General features: G+C 49.5%; 1 protein-coding gene across 3 annotated transcripts in view; it reads left to right on the top strand.

Moving 5' to 3' along the window:
- Positions 1 to 14,530, top strand: part of LOC138481164 (rho GTPase-activating protein 6-like) — a 2,140,333-nt gene extending 2,125,803 nt beyond the window's left edge. For all 3 annotated transcript variants that reach the window (XM_069613116.1, XM_069613117.1, XM_069613115.1), the window contains one exon: positions 13,705 to 14,530. In XM_069613116.1, coding sequence (XP_069469217.1) covers positions 13,705 to 14,237 — 533 coding nt within the window. In that variant the 3' untranslated portion in view covers positions 14,238 to 14,530. The remainder of the gene's footprint in view (positions 1 to 13,704) is intronic.
- The last annotated feature ends 2,533 nt before the right edge of the window (positions 14,531 to 17,063 follow it).

Here is a 17,063-nt window from a genome sequence, read left to right on the forward strand (position 1 = left end):
GCTCTTTACTTCTGGAGTGGCTGGCTTTCTTGTTCAGGCCCCTCTAAAAAAAGAAGAAAAATAAGAACCGGTGTGCCACAAGTCTAACACTTTCAGCACTGACCCTAAATAAGAAAGAATAGGAATACCAAATAATGTGTCTTTCTGGAATTCTATACAATAATTGCTAGACTCATCACAGGTTTATTTCAGTCACACTTCAGGGGCGAGTCACTGATTTAGTCTGTTCTTAAATGCCTCAACTCAGTCTTTCATCCTTCTGAGGTCGATGAATGAGTACCAACACAGGTTGGATGCTATTGGGTGTTCATTTTTTCTATATAAAGCGCTTAAGCAGAAGTGCTATATAATAACACATCATTATCATTTGGTCATGGACGTCTGCTTGCATTCACAGTAATTTAGTAATATCGGCCTACATACACTGATCTTAATGATACATATGGCGATCCATTCTTGTATGAAATATACATCACACTATAGTGATATCGTAACCATATTTCGAGGGGATTGGGTCCTCCGACGTATTCCATATCTATGACAGGTAATCACCACAGCTGTGCTGCTTCTGAAACTTTTCTGGCGTCTGCGTCCTAGTTGATGACGTCGATACGCCGACGTCTAGGACCTCCTCCGACGTCATCCGATGTGATAAGTAGGACGCACGACGCCTGTAGCCTCAGTTCCGTTTTTTCCGCGAACGTGTTGCTTCGTGTTTCTCGGTTCTAAGCCTCGTCTCTTTGGAGTTCTGTTCTTTCTGGTTCTTCGAACCTGTTCGTTTGTGAATTTCGGCGATGTCTTCCACTTCGTCTTCAACCCCGCGTCCGGGCTTTAAGAAGTGCGGGGAGTGTGGGTCCAAGATGTCGGTGACTGACTCGCACGACGCCTGCCTCTGGTGCCTCGGGGAGGCCCACGACACGGATGACTGTGTTGACTGCCTGTCGCTCACGTCCAAAGCCTTACGCGAACGTAAGAAGAAGTTGTCGGTAGGTCGGGTGTCCAAGCCCCGGAAGTCGAAGTCGGCGGGGCTTTCGACGGATGATTCGAGGGGTGACTCTCCGCGTCATCGTCGGAAGTCTCGTCGGTCTTCTTCTAGGAGTGGGTCTCGCCACTCCTCAGCCTCTTCGAGGCATTCTCGGAAGCGCCGTCACCGGTCGCCTTCCAGGTCCTCTTCCGAGGATTCTGCCCGGCACGTCGGTTACCCCACCAGCCGTGCGACGCCGGAGGAATGGGCTTCCTTCGGGAAGAAAATGTTGGCGATTCTTGAGTCGCAGGGTACTCAGCCGTCCGCGCCCCCGAGTGGGGTCGGCCGTGTGAGGTCGAGAGACGCCGCTCGCAAGAGTGGTCGGCACGAGTCACGGGAGCGGTCCCGTTCGGACAAGGAGGCTCGTTCTCGCCGTACCCGTTCCAGGTCCCGGTCCTCGACGCGTTCGAGACCGTGTGCTCCTGTGAAGTCTTCGAGGAAGACGTCGACGTCTGAGGCGTCGAGGGCGTCGACAGGCTTTCTCGAGGCTCCGGCTTCGAGGACGTCGTCGAGGCCGTCGACGTTCAGGTCGTCGAGGGACACGCTCGGGGCTCCGGCCTCGAGGGCTGTGTCGACGCCGCCGATACTGGAGGCGCTGCATCTGACGTCGACGCCGATTTCCTCAACGCCGATCCTCTCGGCGCCGTTGCCGGTTTTCTCGGCGTCGGCGCCGATTCGCTCGACGCCATCGACGCCTTTCGTGTCGGAGGTGCCCCGTGTCACGGGTGTACCCCCTAGGTAGGCTCTGGTTAAGAGCAAGCACTCTCGGGTGCCTTTTCGCCACCTGGAATTTATTTCGGAGGCGGATGAGGATTCTGATGGCCTGGTTCCTAGTCTGGTGCCTGATGAAATTGTCTCGGGCCATAGTCAGTTTGACGATTTGAGGCAGTCACTGCATGATGCCAGTGGACTGGACACCTCCCCGGAGGTGGACTTTTGTAGGCCTGAGCCTGGCTCCCATGCCGATTCCTCGTACCGGCGCCTTATGGCTAGGGTGTCTGAGTATTTGGGATGGTCTGCTCCCCCAGGGGAGTTTGTGCAGGATGATCTGACGGACATCCTTGATGTTGGTCCCCCAACTGACCCGGTACTGCCGTTCCATATGGCTTTACAGAGAAGGGTGGCGGCGGCTTGGACTGCTCCGGAGAGTCTCCCGGCGGTGGGCAGATCCTTGTCGCGTAAATACCGTCCAGCCAGTAGCGACCCCTGCTACTTGACCAGGCACCCCACTCCGGAGAGTTTGGTGGTGCAGGCGGCCACGGCCGCGGCAAAGCAGGCGTCGTACCCTACCATCCCTCCTGATAGGGACGACAAACGTTTTGATGGCTGGGCGAAGAAAGTGTTTTCTTCTGGTGGTATGGCGCTTCAGGCGGCCAACTCCATTTGTGCCTTGTCACGTTTCACGCACACTCTGTGGAACTGTGTTGCGTTAGCGGCTGAACATATTCCCGAAGGGGTTGAACGGGAGGGTTTCCTTGCTATGGTCCAGGATGGTAAGGATGCCATGTGTGAGTCCGTTCAGTCGGGTCTGGACTTGGCTGAATGCGTCAGTGGGTCCATGGCGGCGAGCACCGTGATACGCAGGTTTGCGTGGTTGCGGAAGTCGGGGTTTGCTCCTGATGTGCAGTCCCGGCTCCTCAACATGCCCTTTGATGGTGAACACCTTTTTGGCAGCAAGGCTGACGAGAGCCTTGAGAGGTTGCAGACCTCAAAAGCTGCAGCGAAGTCGTTGGGCGCTGCAGTTCGCCAACCTCCGCCTTTTCGTCCTAGGGGACAGCAGTGGAGGGGTGGTTCCTTTCGCTATTACTCTTCCTTCAGTAGAGCGAGAGGAGCTGGCAGTCAAAGAGGCCAACGCAGGGGTACCAGAGGTGGACGACAGGGTACCCGTGGTGCCAGGGCCGCTCGGGCAGTTGCCTCTTTGCCCTCGGGTAACGCCGCAGCCGCTCCTACTCAGTCATGAGGCCATGTCCCATGGTTCGCCGGTTGGGGGAAGGCTGGCGCAGCATCTTGTAGAGTGGCAAGCCATTACTTCAGATGTGTGGGTTCTGGAGATCATAGCCCACGGCTACTGTCTTCCCTTTCGGCACAGGCCTCGCGACAATCCACCGGGGATCCTCTCTTTGAAGTGTCCGGATCCGCTCCTTGCGCAGGAAATTCAAGCCCTGCTGGTGAAAGGCGCTATAGAACTGGTGCCTGTAGCGGAGAGGAACAAGGGATGGTATTCCCCTTATTTTTTGATTTCCAAGTAAGACGGGGGATTGAGACCCATCATGGACTTGCGCGGTTTGAACAAACTCCTCAGGAAGGACAAGTTCAAGATGGTTACTCTCTCTCAAGTCCTCCAGGCCCTTCAGCTTCAGGACTGGTTGGTGTCACTCGACCTCAAGGATGCTTACTTCCATGTGCCGATCCATCCCAAGCACAAGAAGTACCTGAGGTTCGCGGTTGGCGACTCGCACTTTCAGTTTCGGGTCCTGCCGTTCGGATTGACCTCCGCCCCGAGGGTTTTCACCAAGCTCATGGTGGTGGTGGCAGCGCATCTCAGGCAAGGGGGGATTCACGTCTACCCCTACCTGGACGATTGGTTGATCAGGGGGAGCTCTCCCGAGCAAGTCCTGGATCATCTGTCCGTCACCTGCCTCTCCCTCCACAGGCTGGGCTTCTCCCTCAATTTAAAGAAGTCCCATTTGACGCCAACGCAGAGGCTCCAGTACATCGGAGCAGTGCTCGACACTTCCCTGGGGCAGTGTTTTCCTCCCCAGGTGAGGGCTCTTCACATTCAGCAGATGGTGCACAAGTTTCAGCATGCCCAGACGCTCCCAGCGTTCGAGTTCTTGAGGTTGCTCGGCCTCATGGCATCCTGCATTCTTCTGGTGCCAGAGGCTCGCCTGCGCATGAGATCTTTGCAGTGGGCACTCAAGATGCAATGGTCGCAGTCCTCCGGCAGGATGTCGGACCCGATTCAGGTGCCGCCCTCGGTCGCCCAGGACCTTCTGTGGTGGGCCGTCGAAGGCAACTTGATGAAGGGGGCTCCATTTTGGCTTCCCTGGCCGGAGGTGACGATCGTGTCGGATGCATCCCTCACGGGATGGGGAGCTCATGCCAACGAGCTGACAGTCAGCGGTCGTTGGTCTCCGTCGGAGTCCAGACTCCATATCAATCTGTTGGAGCTGAGGGCCGTCAGGCTAGCCCTGAAGGCTTTTCTGCCGACTGTGCGAGGAAAGAGTGTCCTGATCCTGACGGACAACACGGTGGCCATGCACTACCTCAACAAAAAAGGGGGGGCAGGGTCACTTCCTCTGTGCAGGGAGGCGATGCAGCTCGAGTTCTGGGCCATCCAGCAGGAAGTTTCGGTCTCGGCAGTTCATCTGGCCGGAGTCGAAAACGTGACGGCGGACGCTCTGAGCAGGCAGAGCGCGATCTCTCACGAGTGGGAGTTGGCTCAGGAGATTCTCCTGGAGATCTTCGCCCTTTGGGGGACCCCTCAAGTGGATCTCTTCGCCTCCAGTGTCAACCGGAAGTGCGGGAGGTTCTGCTCGCGGGAATTTCCTCCAAGAGGGGCCTTAGGAGACGCGTTCGTGGTGGATTGGTCGTTCCCGCTGCTGTACGCGTTTCCTCCTGTCCCCGTCATCCCGCAAGTGCTGCGGAGGTTGCGGAAGTTCGGTTCCCGGATGATCCTCATTGCTCCGGCGTGGGCTCGGAGGACGTGGTACCCGGACCTTCTCGACTTGTCCATCTGCCCTCCACGTCGTCTTCCCTACCGAGACGATCTGCTCTCACGGGAGGGGGGTCTGGTTCTCCATCCAGAGGTCAGATCCCTCAACCTTCACGCTTGGCTTCTGAAAGGTTGAGGTATAGGGATTGGGACCTCCCTGAAGACGTGATGGAGGTGTTGCTTTCGGCCCGAAGGCCAGCAACTAAGTCTCTGTACCGTTGCCGTTGGCGTAAGTTCTGCGACTGGTGCAGAGTTCGGAATGTGGATCCTTTTGCACGTGACATCCCCATGGTTCTGTCCTTTTTGCTTTCTTTTTCCCACAGGGGCTTGCAAGTGGGTACCATTAAAGGTTACCTGGCAGCGCTGTCCATCTTTAAGCGCTCGTCTGATGAGTGTTCTTACTTTAAGATCCCTTTAATTTCACAGTTTCTGAAAGGGCTCACTAATGTGTTCCCTCCGTCACCTTTCCTGGTGCCCGGTTGGGATTTAAACCTTGTTCTTAGGTTTCTTATGGGTGCTCCGTTTGAGCCTTTACATTCTTGCCCTTTGAGGCTGTTAACTCTGAAAACTGTGTTTTTAGTTGCGGTTACTTCCGCTCGCAGAGTGAGTGAGTTACAGGCACTTTCAGTTAAGCCACCCTTCACTGTATTTCACAGGGACAGGGTTGTCCTTCGAGTTCGTCCTTCTTTTCTTCCGAAGGTAGTGACGGAATTTCATTTAGCCCAGAAGGTTGTTCTTCCGGCATTCTATCCTCCTCCGCATCCTGGTAAGGAAGAGGAGAGGCTCCATAGGCTTGATCCTAGGAGAGCTTTAAGCTTTTATGTTTCACGCATGTCCCGGGTCAGAGTGGACGATCAGCTCTTTATTGGTTACGCTGGTAAGCGTTTGGGGCAAGCTGTGACGAAACAGACTTTGTCCCGCTGGATTGTTTTGGCCATCTCGGAGTGTTACCGCTTGGCGGGTAAGGACCCACCGGCTGGCTTGCGGGCCCATTCTACCAGGGGCATGGCTGCATCTACTGCCCTGCAGAGGGGTGTTCCTATTCGCAACATCTGTGATGCAGCCTCCTGGGCTTCAGTACATACATTTGTACGGCATTATTCCCTCGATTCCATCAGAGGGCAGGATCTGGCCTTTGGCAAGGCGGTCCTTTGCTCTGCTATTTGATTGGCTATTCTAAAATTGTTTATAAATTCTTTCCCTCCTCCTTGCTCTGGTACTGCTTTGGGAGTCTGTCATAGATATGGAATACGTCGGAGGACCCAATCCCCTCGAAGAACAAGTTACTTTCTTACCTGGTAACGTTCTTTCGATGGGATGGTCCGACGACGTATTCCATATCGCTCCCGCCCTGCCTTCCCCGCTGCAGAATTTCTTTTGCGATTGCAGCTTACGTTCCGCAAGGCTTTGTGTCTGACTGGCAGTTGACTTCTGTCACACGTTCTGGGGGAAAAAACTACAACTGAGGCTACAGGCGTCGTGCGTCCTACTTATCACATCGGATGACGTCGGACGTCGGAGGAGGTCCTAGACGTCGGCGTATCGACGTCATCGACGCAGGACACAGACGCCGGAAAAGTTTCCGAAGCAGCACAGCTGTGGTGATTACCTGTCATAGATATGGAATACGTCGTCGGACCATCCCATCGAAAGAACGTTACCAGGTAAGAAAGTAACTTGTTCTTTTCGTAGTGTACAATGCTTTGTGATGCCACTTCCTGTTTTGTCAACGGGTGAAAGGTCATGTTCCATCGCTGCCTGCGATATCACTTCGGGGCGGTGTCATCAGGGGTCAAGGGTCGTGTGATGTCACTTCCGCTTCCCCTGGCATTTTGGTGAAATGACGTCCCTGATAGAAGGGAGTCATTTTTCCACTGTGATGTCCTTTTTGCTTCTAGTTGGGAGTGGTGGTACCATGACTATAGTCTTAGGGCTAAGGAGATCTAGTGTGGATGAGAAGGAGATTAGATAGTGGTCCGTCCAGGATTGTGGGTCTATGTTGGTAATAGCAATGTTGCAACTCAGATTGGCCACCCAGTCGAGTGTCCTTCCTTTGATATGGGTCGGGGTGAGGACTTTTTGTGTGAGCCCGTGATCTGTCAGTATGGCTGCTACTGATTGGGCAAGTTTATCGAGGTCATTGAAGCCTAGATTAAAGTCCCCCATCAATAAGATCCGTGAGGAATCTTTTGTTGGCTAGAAGGCGGGTTAAGTCCTCCCAAAGGTTCCCAGTGGACCCAGAGGTCTGTATACCAGGTGAATAGTTAAGGTACGGTTACTGGATAGGGGAAGTTTGACTGTAAGTATCTTGCATGATTGGCATAGTGGTGGAGTGGCCAACATAATGGCTAGGTTAGTCTTGGATATGATAGCTAGGCCGCTGCCTCTGGGTGCATGGCACAGAAACCCCTGCCACAGGAATACATTTATAAAGGACATTGGCCAGAATAAAACGATCAAACCCTTTTATTCCTTGCCACAATAATACCTTGATTTTAGATTGAGCTCACCATTACCAGTAACATTGAGTGGAATGTAATTTAAAAGTGCAAAACCTCAGGATTTCAGAGTAGGAAGAGGTACATGAGATTTCGAGGGAAACATTTTATAAATACTGAAGCTCAAACATTCACATTAAGAGCGAATGCAATAATTAAAAGCTCCCTCTTTAATGTCATCTATTATTTCAAAAGCATCCATCCCATTTATAAGGACAGTGTTCCTTGACTAGGTGCTTGTTGGGTCTATTGCAGGTTTTAGTTTCATTGTGCTTTGCAAGTTTGTGTTCACGGCTGTGAGCGATGTGTTGATGGATATTTGGGAGGCGGAGGTGGTTCCGCTGGGCGGTGTGGGGGGCATCTGTTCGCTGGTCATGGTTTGAGAATGAAGGAATGGGGGGGGATCCGGACATAATGTGTAGCTATGCGCTTTCCTAAAGCGGATGGTCATCACAATGCGGTTCTTTTCCCACTACAGTTTGCAACAACAGTGTGGGTGGAATGTGGTGGCTGAGCACCAATGACATTCAGCAAGCGTCACTTCTACAGATCCTTCAGAACGCAGTGGCTCACCTTGTCCTGAATCTCCCCAGATTTGCTAACTACGAGGACCTTCTTCACCACCTTCATTGGCTCCCTGTGAGGAACCGAGTTACATTTAAAATTCTTTGCCTTGTTCACCGGGCCACCCACAATGCTGGGGCTGAGTTCCTTCAATCCAGACTCGCACCCTACAAACCGAGCAGAGTCCTCCGCTCGGCCAATCAATCACTGCTTAGTATTCCCTATTTCCAATGTACCCGAGAGGTAGGATAGTCCTTTTCTGTACTTGCCCCTACACTGGGGAATGCCCTCCCTTCTGAGATTTGCAACCTTTATGATTTTGCCCAGTTTTTCATGAACACCTCAAAACCTCCTTGTTCTAACTCCTTGGGTTTACAGTTCTCTTCTCTTAGCACCTTGATGCCGTCTGGTCTTCGTGCTCTACACATCTCAGTACAATACAAGCTAGGAATGGTTATTGGGGGGATTGGTTTCAGGGCCAGTTGTGATATGTTGACCTGGCTCTCTGCTCCATGCAAAGCTTTTCACGTTACTCATGCCAGTTTCAGAGGGGTCATCATTCTTGCTCATGTGGGATTTCCTTGCGCTAGTGGGTACGGGCCCTGTGCTTGGCCCTCGCCTCTTCAGCTGGCACGGGGGGAGGGTCTTCTGTAGAGGGATGCTCAGAACATGGCAATATATTCCTTTAGACATTTGGTTCGGGGGGCATTAAATGTGTCCATTGCACTGCTCGCCTTACAAGCTGCATTTGGTGCAGCCCATCTGACCGTCACTTCCCTCGGGGGAGACAAAGTTTGGTCAACTCTTTACACTGCTTGTTCCAAATCGGCCCCTTGCAGGCAACGTATGCTTTGTAATTTTGAATGGCCATGTAGTGTTTGAGGTCCCTTGCTGGCTGGCCGTACCGGTATAGGGGGGCTATTATCAGCATCTGTGTTGCCATGGGAAGGTATGCACCCGACAGGTGCACCAAACCAATTTGTTCCTAGCAAAGAGTGGGGGGGTCACAACTGTAATGCAGGAACACCACAGGTCTCTCCTGACTGTGTTTATCCATGTGGGAAAACTGCTGCTATTGCTCCAACAATTGTGCTCTCTCTGCACATTGTCACTCGCTCTTTCTCTGCACGCTCTCACTCTCTACCCTCTCGCTCTCCTGATGTGTACTGTTTCTCTCTCCCCACATGAACTGTTGCTCTCTCTCTGTGCATGCTGTCGCTCTTTCTCCCTGCACGTGCTGTCCCTCTTTCTCTCCATGCACGCTGTCACACTCTCTCCGTGTGTGTGCGGTCTCTCTTTCTCTCTGCACACGCACTCCTTGTCTCTGGCACTCTTGAAGATATCCCCTTATTCCGTCTTCTCCAACTCTCACCTTGCTCTCAGCCCTTACTTTTTCTCTCCTTTCTCTCACACTCACTTTTTCTCTTACGTTCGTACCCGTTCTCACTCATATTTCCTATTGCTCATCATCGGCTCCCTCTATCAATGGTTTCCCCATTTTCTCTATTCCCCCTTCTACTTCACACCTGCACCCCTAAACGCATCCTCCTTTAAAATGTTACATTCTCCTACTTGCACCGTGGTGCCTATGAATGTAAAAGATCTGCTCTCTAACCTTGATTCTAATTTCCCCTCTGTTCTCGTCTTACTCAATCTCTCTTCTCCCTTTTGACATGGTCAACCATGCCATCCTGCTCAATCATATCCGTGATAACCTGGGTATCACTGATCAGGCCCTGGCCTGGTCGACCTCATTCCTCTCTGATCAACCCTACCAGATCCAACTTGGGTCCTTCCTTTCCTCTAGTTTAGTTTGTTTATTTATACCACGTGACGAACCCTGGGGTAACTGGGCGCCGGAGACATAGAGGAGTTACAGCAGAGTATATACATACAAGATAACAGTAAGTGCAGTTGACCGGGTAACATGGTGGTCGGCAAAGAAAACAAGTACATTAAGTAGTGTGTCAGATAGTGGTGGGATTCTTGTTTGCGAGCCAGCAGTCCAAAAGGAGGGTTCCGCTCTAAGGTTCAGTGGTATAGCTTTCCATTGTTTGCCGGCTAGGACCGGGAAGCTGGATCCCCCTGCTTTTTTTTAGGGAGAATTTGGGGATGGAAAGACAGTGAGAGTATAATGTTCTAGTTGGTCTGGTAGAGGTTTGTTTGATGAACGTGCCTGCCAGGTATTTGGGGGCGTCATTGGAGAGGCATTTGTGGACGACGAGGGATCAGAGGGTGACTATATCTCGTACAGGGAGCCCATGGGCATCGTGTCTAAAGCCTGAGAGATGTGAGTGTCGCAGGATACTCAGAGTGGCTCTGTTTGCATCATTCTGTAGCACCTGCGGTTTATTCAAATTGCATTCTGAGGAGCCAAGAAAGAGAGTATTGCAGTAGTCAATTTTTGAAAGCACTAGCGCTGGCTAGCGTAATGCAGCTTTAGGACGAGAGGAAGAGTTTGCAGGCATTGATGAGCTTATTCATATAAACTGTGGAGGAGGCTGTGGTGTCCACCTGTTTTTTGAGCGATAGTGTGGAATCTAGATAGACCCCTAGAGTTTTAATTTCTTTGGCCACAGTGATTAGGTTACCGTCTATGTTGAAAGACACATAACGAGGGTCCAGTTTGTTTATCCGTGGTTGGGAGCCGACAAGAAGGAGCTCAGTTTTTTCGTCAAGGCATAAGCCGTGTTCTGCCATAAAGGTTGATGATCTGTGTGGAATCCCTTTCATAGCAGCCTGATAGGGTGACGAGAACCTGGGTATCGTCAGCATACTTTGTGTATGTGACACCCAGGTTATCAAGGTGATCAAACAATAGCTTAGTGAAGATATTGTATAGGGTCGGCGAGACGCACAAGTCTTGTGGGATGCCAGAGAGGATGAGGATGGGGATGGGGTGGGCTGAAGCCCCTGGAGAGAAGACCCGAAACCAGCTGAGGCCGTCAGAATCTGATGGTCGACAAGGTCAAAGGCTGCCGAGAGGTCAATCAGCAGGAGAATGGTTAAATTGCCCTTATCCTTTTTTTTTTTTAGAAGGGGCTTGAAGGGGCATGTCCCAGGCCTCCTTGAGGCTGCTAGGGACTGAGCTCAATTTGAAGGAGTCCTTGATAAGGGCTGTTATGAAAGGGGCCAGATTGTTGCCGCCTTCCTGGATGATGGGAGCTGGGCAGGAGTCCCCTTGGCATCTGGAAGGCTTGCGACCTTTGATGATGCTTTCCACTTCTTTTGTTGACACCGGGGTAAAGGAAAGGGGGGGGGCATGTTGGAGTTTCAGAGGTGGGTGGGGGAAGAGGGTTAGCTTTTTTGGCTAAGCTCAGCTTTTTCTCTTAGATTCTGGATTGAAGCATGGCGTTTTGTCTGCCAAGGCTTTTTGGATCCTCTCACACCAGTCTGCATCTTTCACGCAAGTTTCTGAGGGTGTGGAGGGGGACTAGAGTTCCCGAAGGATGGTGAAGAGCTCTTTGTTTTAGATTTGGTGTTTTCAATTCTATTGTCATAGGTCTCTTTTTTGGCTCTGAGGATAGAGATTTTGTTGGTGGTGGCTGCTATCGTGAATGGTGTTTTGTTGGCCTGGTTGGGAGTTTTTCTCCAAGTGCCTTCTGGCGCTCGTTTGGTATTCCGGAGGATTTTAAGCTCTGGGATGAACCATTTGTTCAAGTGGGCTGCTGGATTAGCTTTTGTGAGTTTGATAGGAGCAATGACATCTATTGCTGATTTGAGTATTTTATTATAGAGGTCAGCAAGTTTATCCGCATCTAGGTTGGCGTAGTTTGCGGGAGTGAGGATGTTGTGGATTAGCGGACGAAGGCTCTGCCGGGTGATGTTGCGTTTATTTCTGGTGAGGGTTTGCGGAATAGTAGCTGGAGGGGTGTTTGGTTGCGTCTTCCCTTGGATGAAGAAGGAGATGGCGTGATGGTCTGACCATGCGATTCCTTAATTTTTAAGGATGCCTATCTCACTCTCTACCTGTGGTGTTCCCCAGGGGTCTAACCTCTCTCCCTGGCTGTTCAACCAATACCTGGCACCTCTCGCCCACCACATTGCCGCTCTCTAATCCAACTTTCAGTGCTATGAGGATGACTTGTTTTCAGGCTCCCCTCTGCCACCTTTTCTCCTTCTGTCATCTGACTGTCTGCTGTCCAGGTGTGGTGTGCCGCCAACGATCTCTGCCTTAATTCCAGTAAGACAGATTCTCATCACCTGCACCCTCCTTTCCTGTCACTCTCTGGCCGTCCTCCCTTGGCCCTCTTCCTGCTCCCACCTGTGAGGCTAGGAACCTTGGGGTCATCTTCGACTCCACACTCTCCTTTTCTCCCCTCATCTGACATCTCTAAGAAGTCAAACTGCCAACTGCACCTCCTCAGAGGTATTATTCCTTTCCTCTCCTTCCCCCAGAAGCTCACTGTCTCTAGAGTTCTTGTTCTCTCTAGGCTGGACTACTGCAACAGCCTCTTTCTTAATCTGCTGCTTCTACTCTCCGCCCTCTGCAACTCATCCAGAACAGGACTGCAAGACTTGTCCTTGGCCTCAACCCCAGGGATCATATCTCTCCAGCACTGAAGTCTCTGCATTGGCTCCCAGTGGCTGAAATGATTAAGTTCAAGACCCTCTGCATTGTCCACAAGGCCTTCTGGGGTCTGGGTCCTCAATACCTCCAACTCTCTCTTCGTAAATACTTTATTACTCAAGCTCTTTGCTCCTCCACCTCCAACTCCCTCAGGGTCAGTCACTTCTCCAAGCAACAAGTTGGTGGTAGATCTTTCTTCGGCTGGGACCTCCCTTTGGAACAGCCTCCCAGCCTCTATGAAACTTGAGGAGAACCATCTCCAGTTCCGGAAGCACCTCAAGACCTTCCTCTTTGCTTCTGTCTTCTCTCTTCTTCTCCTGATTTCCTGTCTACTGCACTGGTCACCTGGATTTCGGGCCTAGGTCCCTGCCCTTGGGTCTGTATCTGTAACCCTACAGTCCCGCTACATGCACTTTTGGACACCTTCTGTCTGCACTTACCCTTGCACCTGCCATCTGCTGGCCACACTTATTGTTTTGATCCCTGTACAGCACTGCCCCCTCCCCTCGCCCCTTCTCTGCACTTGCACAATCTCAATGTCACTTGGCCTAGTAAAATCGCTCTCTGTCCTCCCTCAGTTCCCCCTTTCTTGCCTCGTCGCACCTTGAAACACTTGTGTATAGGCGCGTTACAAATGCCATATCTTATAACCTCAGACGCCAAAACTACTGACATTGCCAAGGTTTTTTTTTCCGCATTCGGCCAGTAACCTTATTCTGCTGCCCATGGGCTCTGCAATCTTTACACACGGGGGACAATTATGACCCAACAATTACTTTATCATTTTTCCCACAATGTTCATTGTCAGTTTTCATATTTACTGTAATCATTAATGAATTTTGCCTATGGATATTTGAAGAGCCTTAAAAAAGGCACAAACCTGCAATATGCTTTTTGTTAATCCATTCATGTGAAGATTATTCTATTGAAAAATAATCATAATGAGATGAAATACAGGCCAAAGATGCATTCTGAAAAATAATTGCACATGTAACAGCGCCTCCAAATTGGAACCCTTTATTTTAAAGAGCACCCTTTAATGTCAGCCGTACATGTTGTTCCTATGCATTGATTCACAGTAGTATGTTGCTTTCTGCAATCCGATATGTAATGTGTGCTGATGTTCAATAACAATTTTGTTTTGTCACAAAAAAAAGGCAAAATCAACAGTTAAGTTTATTTGTTTTCCTTTGCGTTCACATCGATCCCTCCTTTTCCTGTTTTTCCCTGGTGTTCTTTTCATGCCCTTTCTCCACATTCAATTCTTCTAGATAGGTGTGTAATTCTAGGTTTGAATTTGTATTAATGTACAATATTTACTTTTCTTGTTTAGGTTTATCAGACCTACCAGTTCGTCCACTATCCCAGCGCCGAGCGTCTCGATCGCACGAGGACCTCTCGCTAAAGGACTACTCTCCTCCCATGCATCAAGAAAAGAACGAGAAGCCATTGTGGGGACGAAGTGCAGAGAGACCAAAATTCCTCCCACTCTTCTCGAAAGTCCATGGTGGTTCCCAGCAGAGCCCCGAGTCCCCACAGATAGACTGGGACAAACTACTCGCCACTAGCCCTCAGGGCCATGATCGAAGTCCGACATCAACCGGGATAAGGAGGCTAATCCCAGACCTGTGCAGAACACGCGGGAGCAGAAGCCCGTCCTCCGCTTCATTGGACGGAGCAAACTGTTCTCCTTTGATTGGACCCACAAATCATGGCTCTCCCTTACCACGTGATCCCGAATCCCAGGTATGGGTAAGGCAGGACTCCACAAATACCCCACAGACTGAAGAGCCGAGCCCTGATTGCAGGCCTTGGGAGAACTGTGAAAGAAGTAATGCAGAGTCCCAAAGGGAAACAGTGGTCTGAGACCTTGCACGGTTGGACTGGATCTCAGTTGGAAATCGGTGTTCATGGCTCACCACAAAATCATGACATGATGAACAAATACAGAGAAGAACATTTGGCATGATGGATGGGAGGCTGCCCCACATCGTCTGGTGTTCAGACAAATGGAGGACTATTTAATGTATTGCGGATTCACGAAATAATGTAGTTAGTCTCCTGCACGAAGTCACTGTCACACCTCATGCTTCACTGGCCACTGACTGACACTATTTTTTTAATAAAACATGCCTGTGTCCAATTGCATGTAGAAACCATCTTGATTTGTGATGGCATATTCTTTAGTTTTTTTCAAATACTCATCCTTTTAAGCAGTCTCCAGGATTATTTCATCCTATGTGGAAGGCTTTATTTGGCGTTCGTATCGGCATTCCAGACTCCTTGAAAAGTCAATGGTGTATTTGCTTGAATGTTGTATTAGGTTTCACATGAATTTATCAAGATCTTTTCAGAATAAATCCTGCAAAGAAATGTGATATTAAAAGTAATAAAATCTATCTAGGAGTGGGGGGTTGCACTGTTACCGAGATCCCGGATGCTAGGCGGAGCAAGCTAGTTATTGGTCGGCATCATCGTTTGGTGCCCCAGGCAATGCTGGTTGTGAGCCCCGAGGCTCATATTATTCAATTGATGGATCTTATTGGGTGGTGCAGAATCTTCATCCAGAACATTGTAGTCAAGCTACTTTATGAGACAAAGCAAATTCTAGGCACCACTTCTGGTTTAGAACCACACTAGTCTGAAACGCAAAGTAAACAACGTTGCACTGTCTTAAACACACACCTACCAAACACAAAAAAACACTACCAATTAAAGAAAACCTACGAAACATAAACGTGCCACAAGGTATTTTTAAAGCAAAACAGAAATACTACTCGAACAATAGGCGTGCCTCCCGCAACCTGTCTAGAACCTTTTTTTTTTTTTTTTTTTGTTACTTGACTTTAATTGAAAAGATTTTAACGATTTTTACAAGGACCTTTTTCTTTTCTGACAAATCAAGGCTAATTCCATATTTCCTTAGCTGTGTGGACAAAAGCTGAAGCTCGAACCTTGGTCTCGGGTTTGGATCACTTGGACGTTCATCTACTACTAGTCTGCTAGTCTGATTAAAGAGGTATCGATGGCTCAACCCCCTCCAATGCTGTTATTCTTAGTTCAGCCTGTTCGCTCAATGAGTTGGTGATTGTTTCCAAGACTAGTTCTATTAACTTCACCATTGTAATTGTCCATCTCGTTGTGTCTCCTGAGATTAGCCTATTCCACACAGCCTCTTCGTCTAGAGTTACCGCCCCTTGCAAGCAGGTATTTATCTCTGTTTTGTCTTGTCTTTGGACATCTTAGCACTAGATGTTTTAGTGTATCCACTTCGTCTTTGTCTTTACACAGACGGCATCTATTGTCCATCTTCGGTTTTCTAATTGCCAAGATTTCGTGAGTCCTCAGCAGATTTAATCTGGCTTTAAAAAAAGTTCCTTGCATGTTTTTATTTGGAAATTTTTTCACAGTAATTCAGTGGCGTTTTCACTTTATTAAAGGTCGGTGGGAGGTGCGAGAGTAGCTTATTTGCACTAGCAGTATCAATCGTCCTGATCCAGTCCATAAATTCAATTTTTCTTTTTACTCGGTCTGGATTGGATTTTAGATCTTCTTCCGAGCACGATACTTCACTAAGACTGTCTTGTACTGTTCTCGCCCACTTGTTGAGAGCCTTACAGGTGCCACTTTTAAGCTCTTCTGCAATAATAGCGTAGATTGGCAAGGAGTCTGCCATTGCAATCTTTCTATAGTCTCATCTTACTCTGTTCTACCAGCGATGCAAGGGAGACCAGACCCAGCTCCTGTCTAATTGCTGAAATGGATGTCGACTTTGGGAGGCCCAAAACCGATTTCCACACATGGCCTTCAAGTTTCTGCCATATCACACTCGTCTTGTTTAGCGATGCTTCCATACCATAAATAATGGACGGTACGACCTTGGCCTTGTAAAAATGTATCGCCGGCAGGATGGAGAATTTCCAAAATTTTTTGTCTACCAGCCTTGTTTGCGCTGTTAGTCTTTTTACTTTATCCCATAGCTGATCTTACCCTTTTCAAAGTTGTTAATTCCTTCATCTCGTCTAACTGCTCAGTGACCTCCATTCCCAAGATGCAACATGTCTGCATCCCTTGCTGATTGTTTATTGACAATATTGTGAAGATCAAAGAAGAGTTTGTGCATTATCAGGATTCTCCTCCGCCTCCTGACCAACTCCTCTTGACATTGAATTATGGTTCTTGGTGATTTTTCAGCATTATGAAAGCTGGACACAAGTTATTTATCATGGTCGATATTGTTTGGCCTTCAAAATGCTGAATAATCACATTCTGGGGGGGTTCACCCCCTAAACCCTGTTAATGTGATCATATCCCTCCCTTCTCTCTCGCTCTAGACATGTACATGCTCCACATCTCCTCCCCTCCTTTCCCATCACAAGCATCCCCCCTTGTCTTCCACACGAACATAACCACGCAGACACACACAAAAACACTTACCTGGTTCCTGTGATGGTAGCAACTTCCCTCTTCCTGCTTGCAGTGCCCGTCAGCCCATGCACGCACTCATATGCATCAATAGGCCAGACCATTCCATTTAGAATGACCACTCGAAGCGCTATCTGTGCAATCTTTCTAAATGTAACATTTTCTATATTGGGCAATACGATATCTTCACCCGATACTCCAATTATACATGCCTTTGCTCCCTCCACCCCAATTTAAACTTTCCTTAATAGATGCCACTAAAAGTGC

Source organism: Ambystoma mexicanum, chromosome 5p (assembly GCF_040938575.1).
Source record: "Ambystoma mexicanum isolate Mex_15411 chromosome 5p, UKY_AmexF1_1, whole genome shotgun sequence".
NCBI lineage: Eukaryota > Metazoa > Chordata > Amphibia > Caudata > Ambystomatidae > Ambystoma > Ambystoma mexicanum.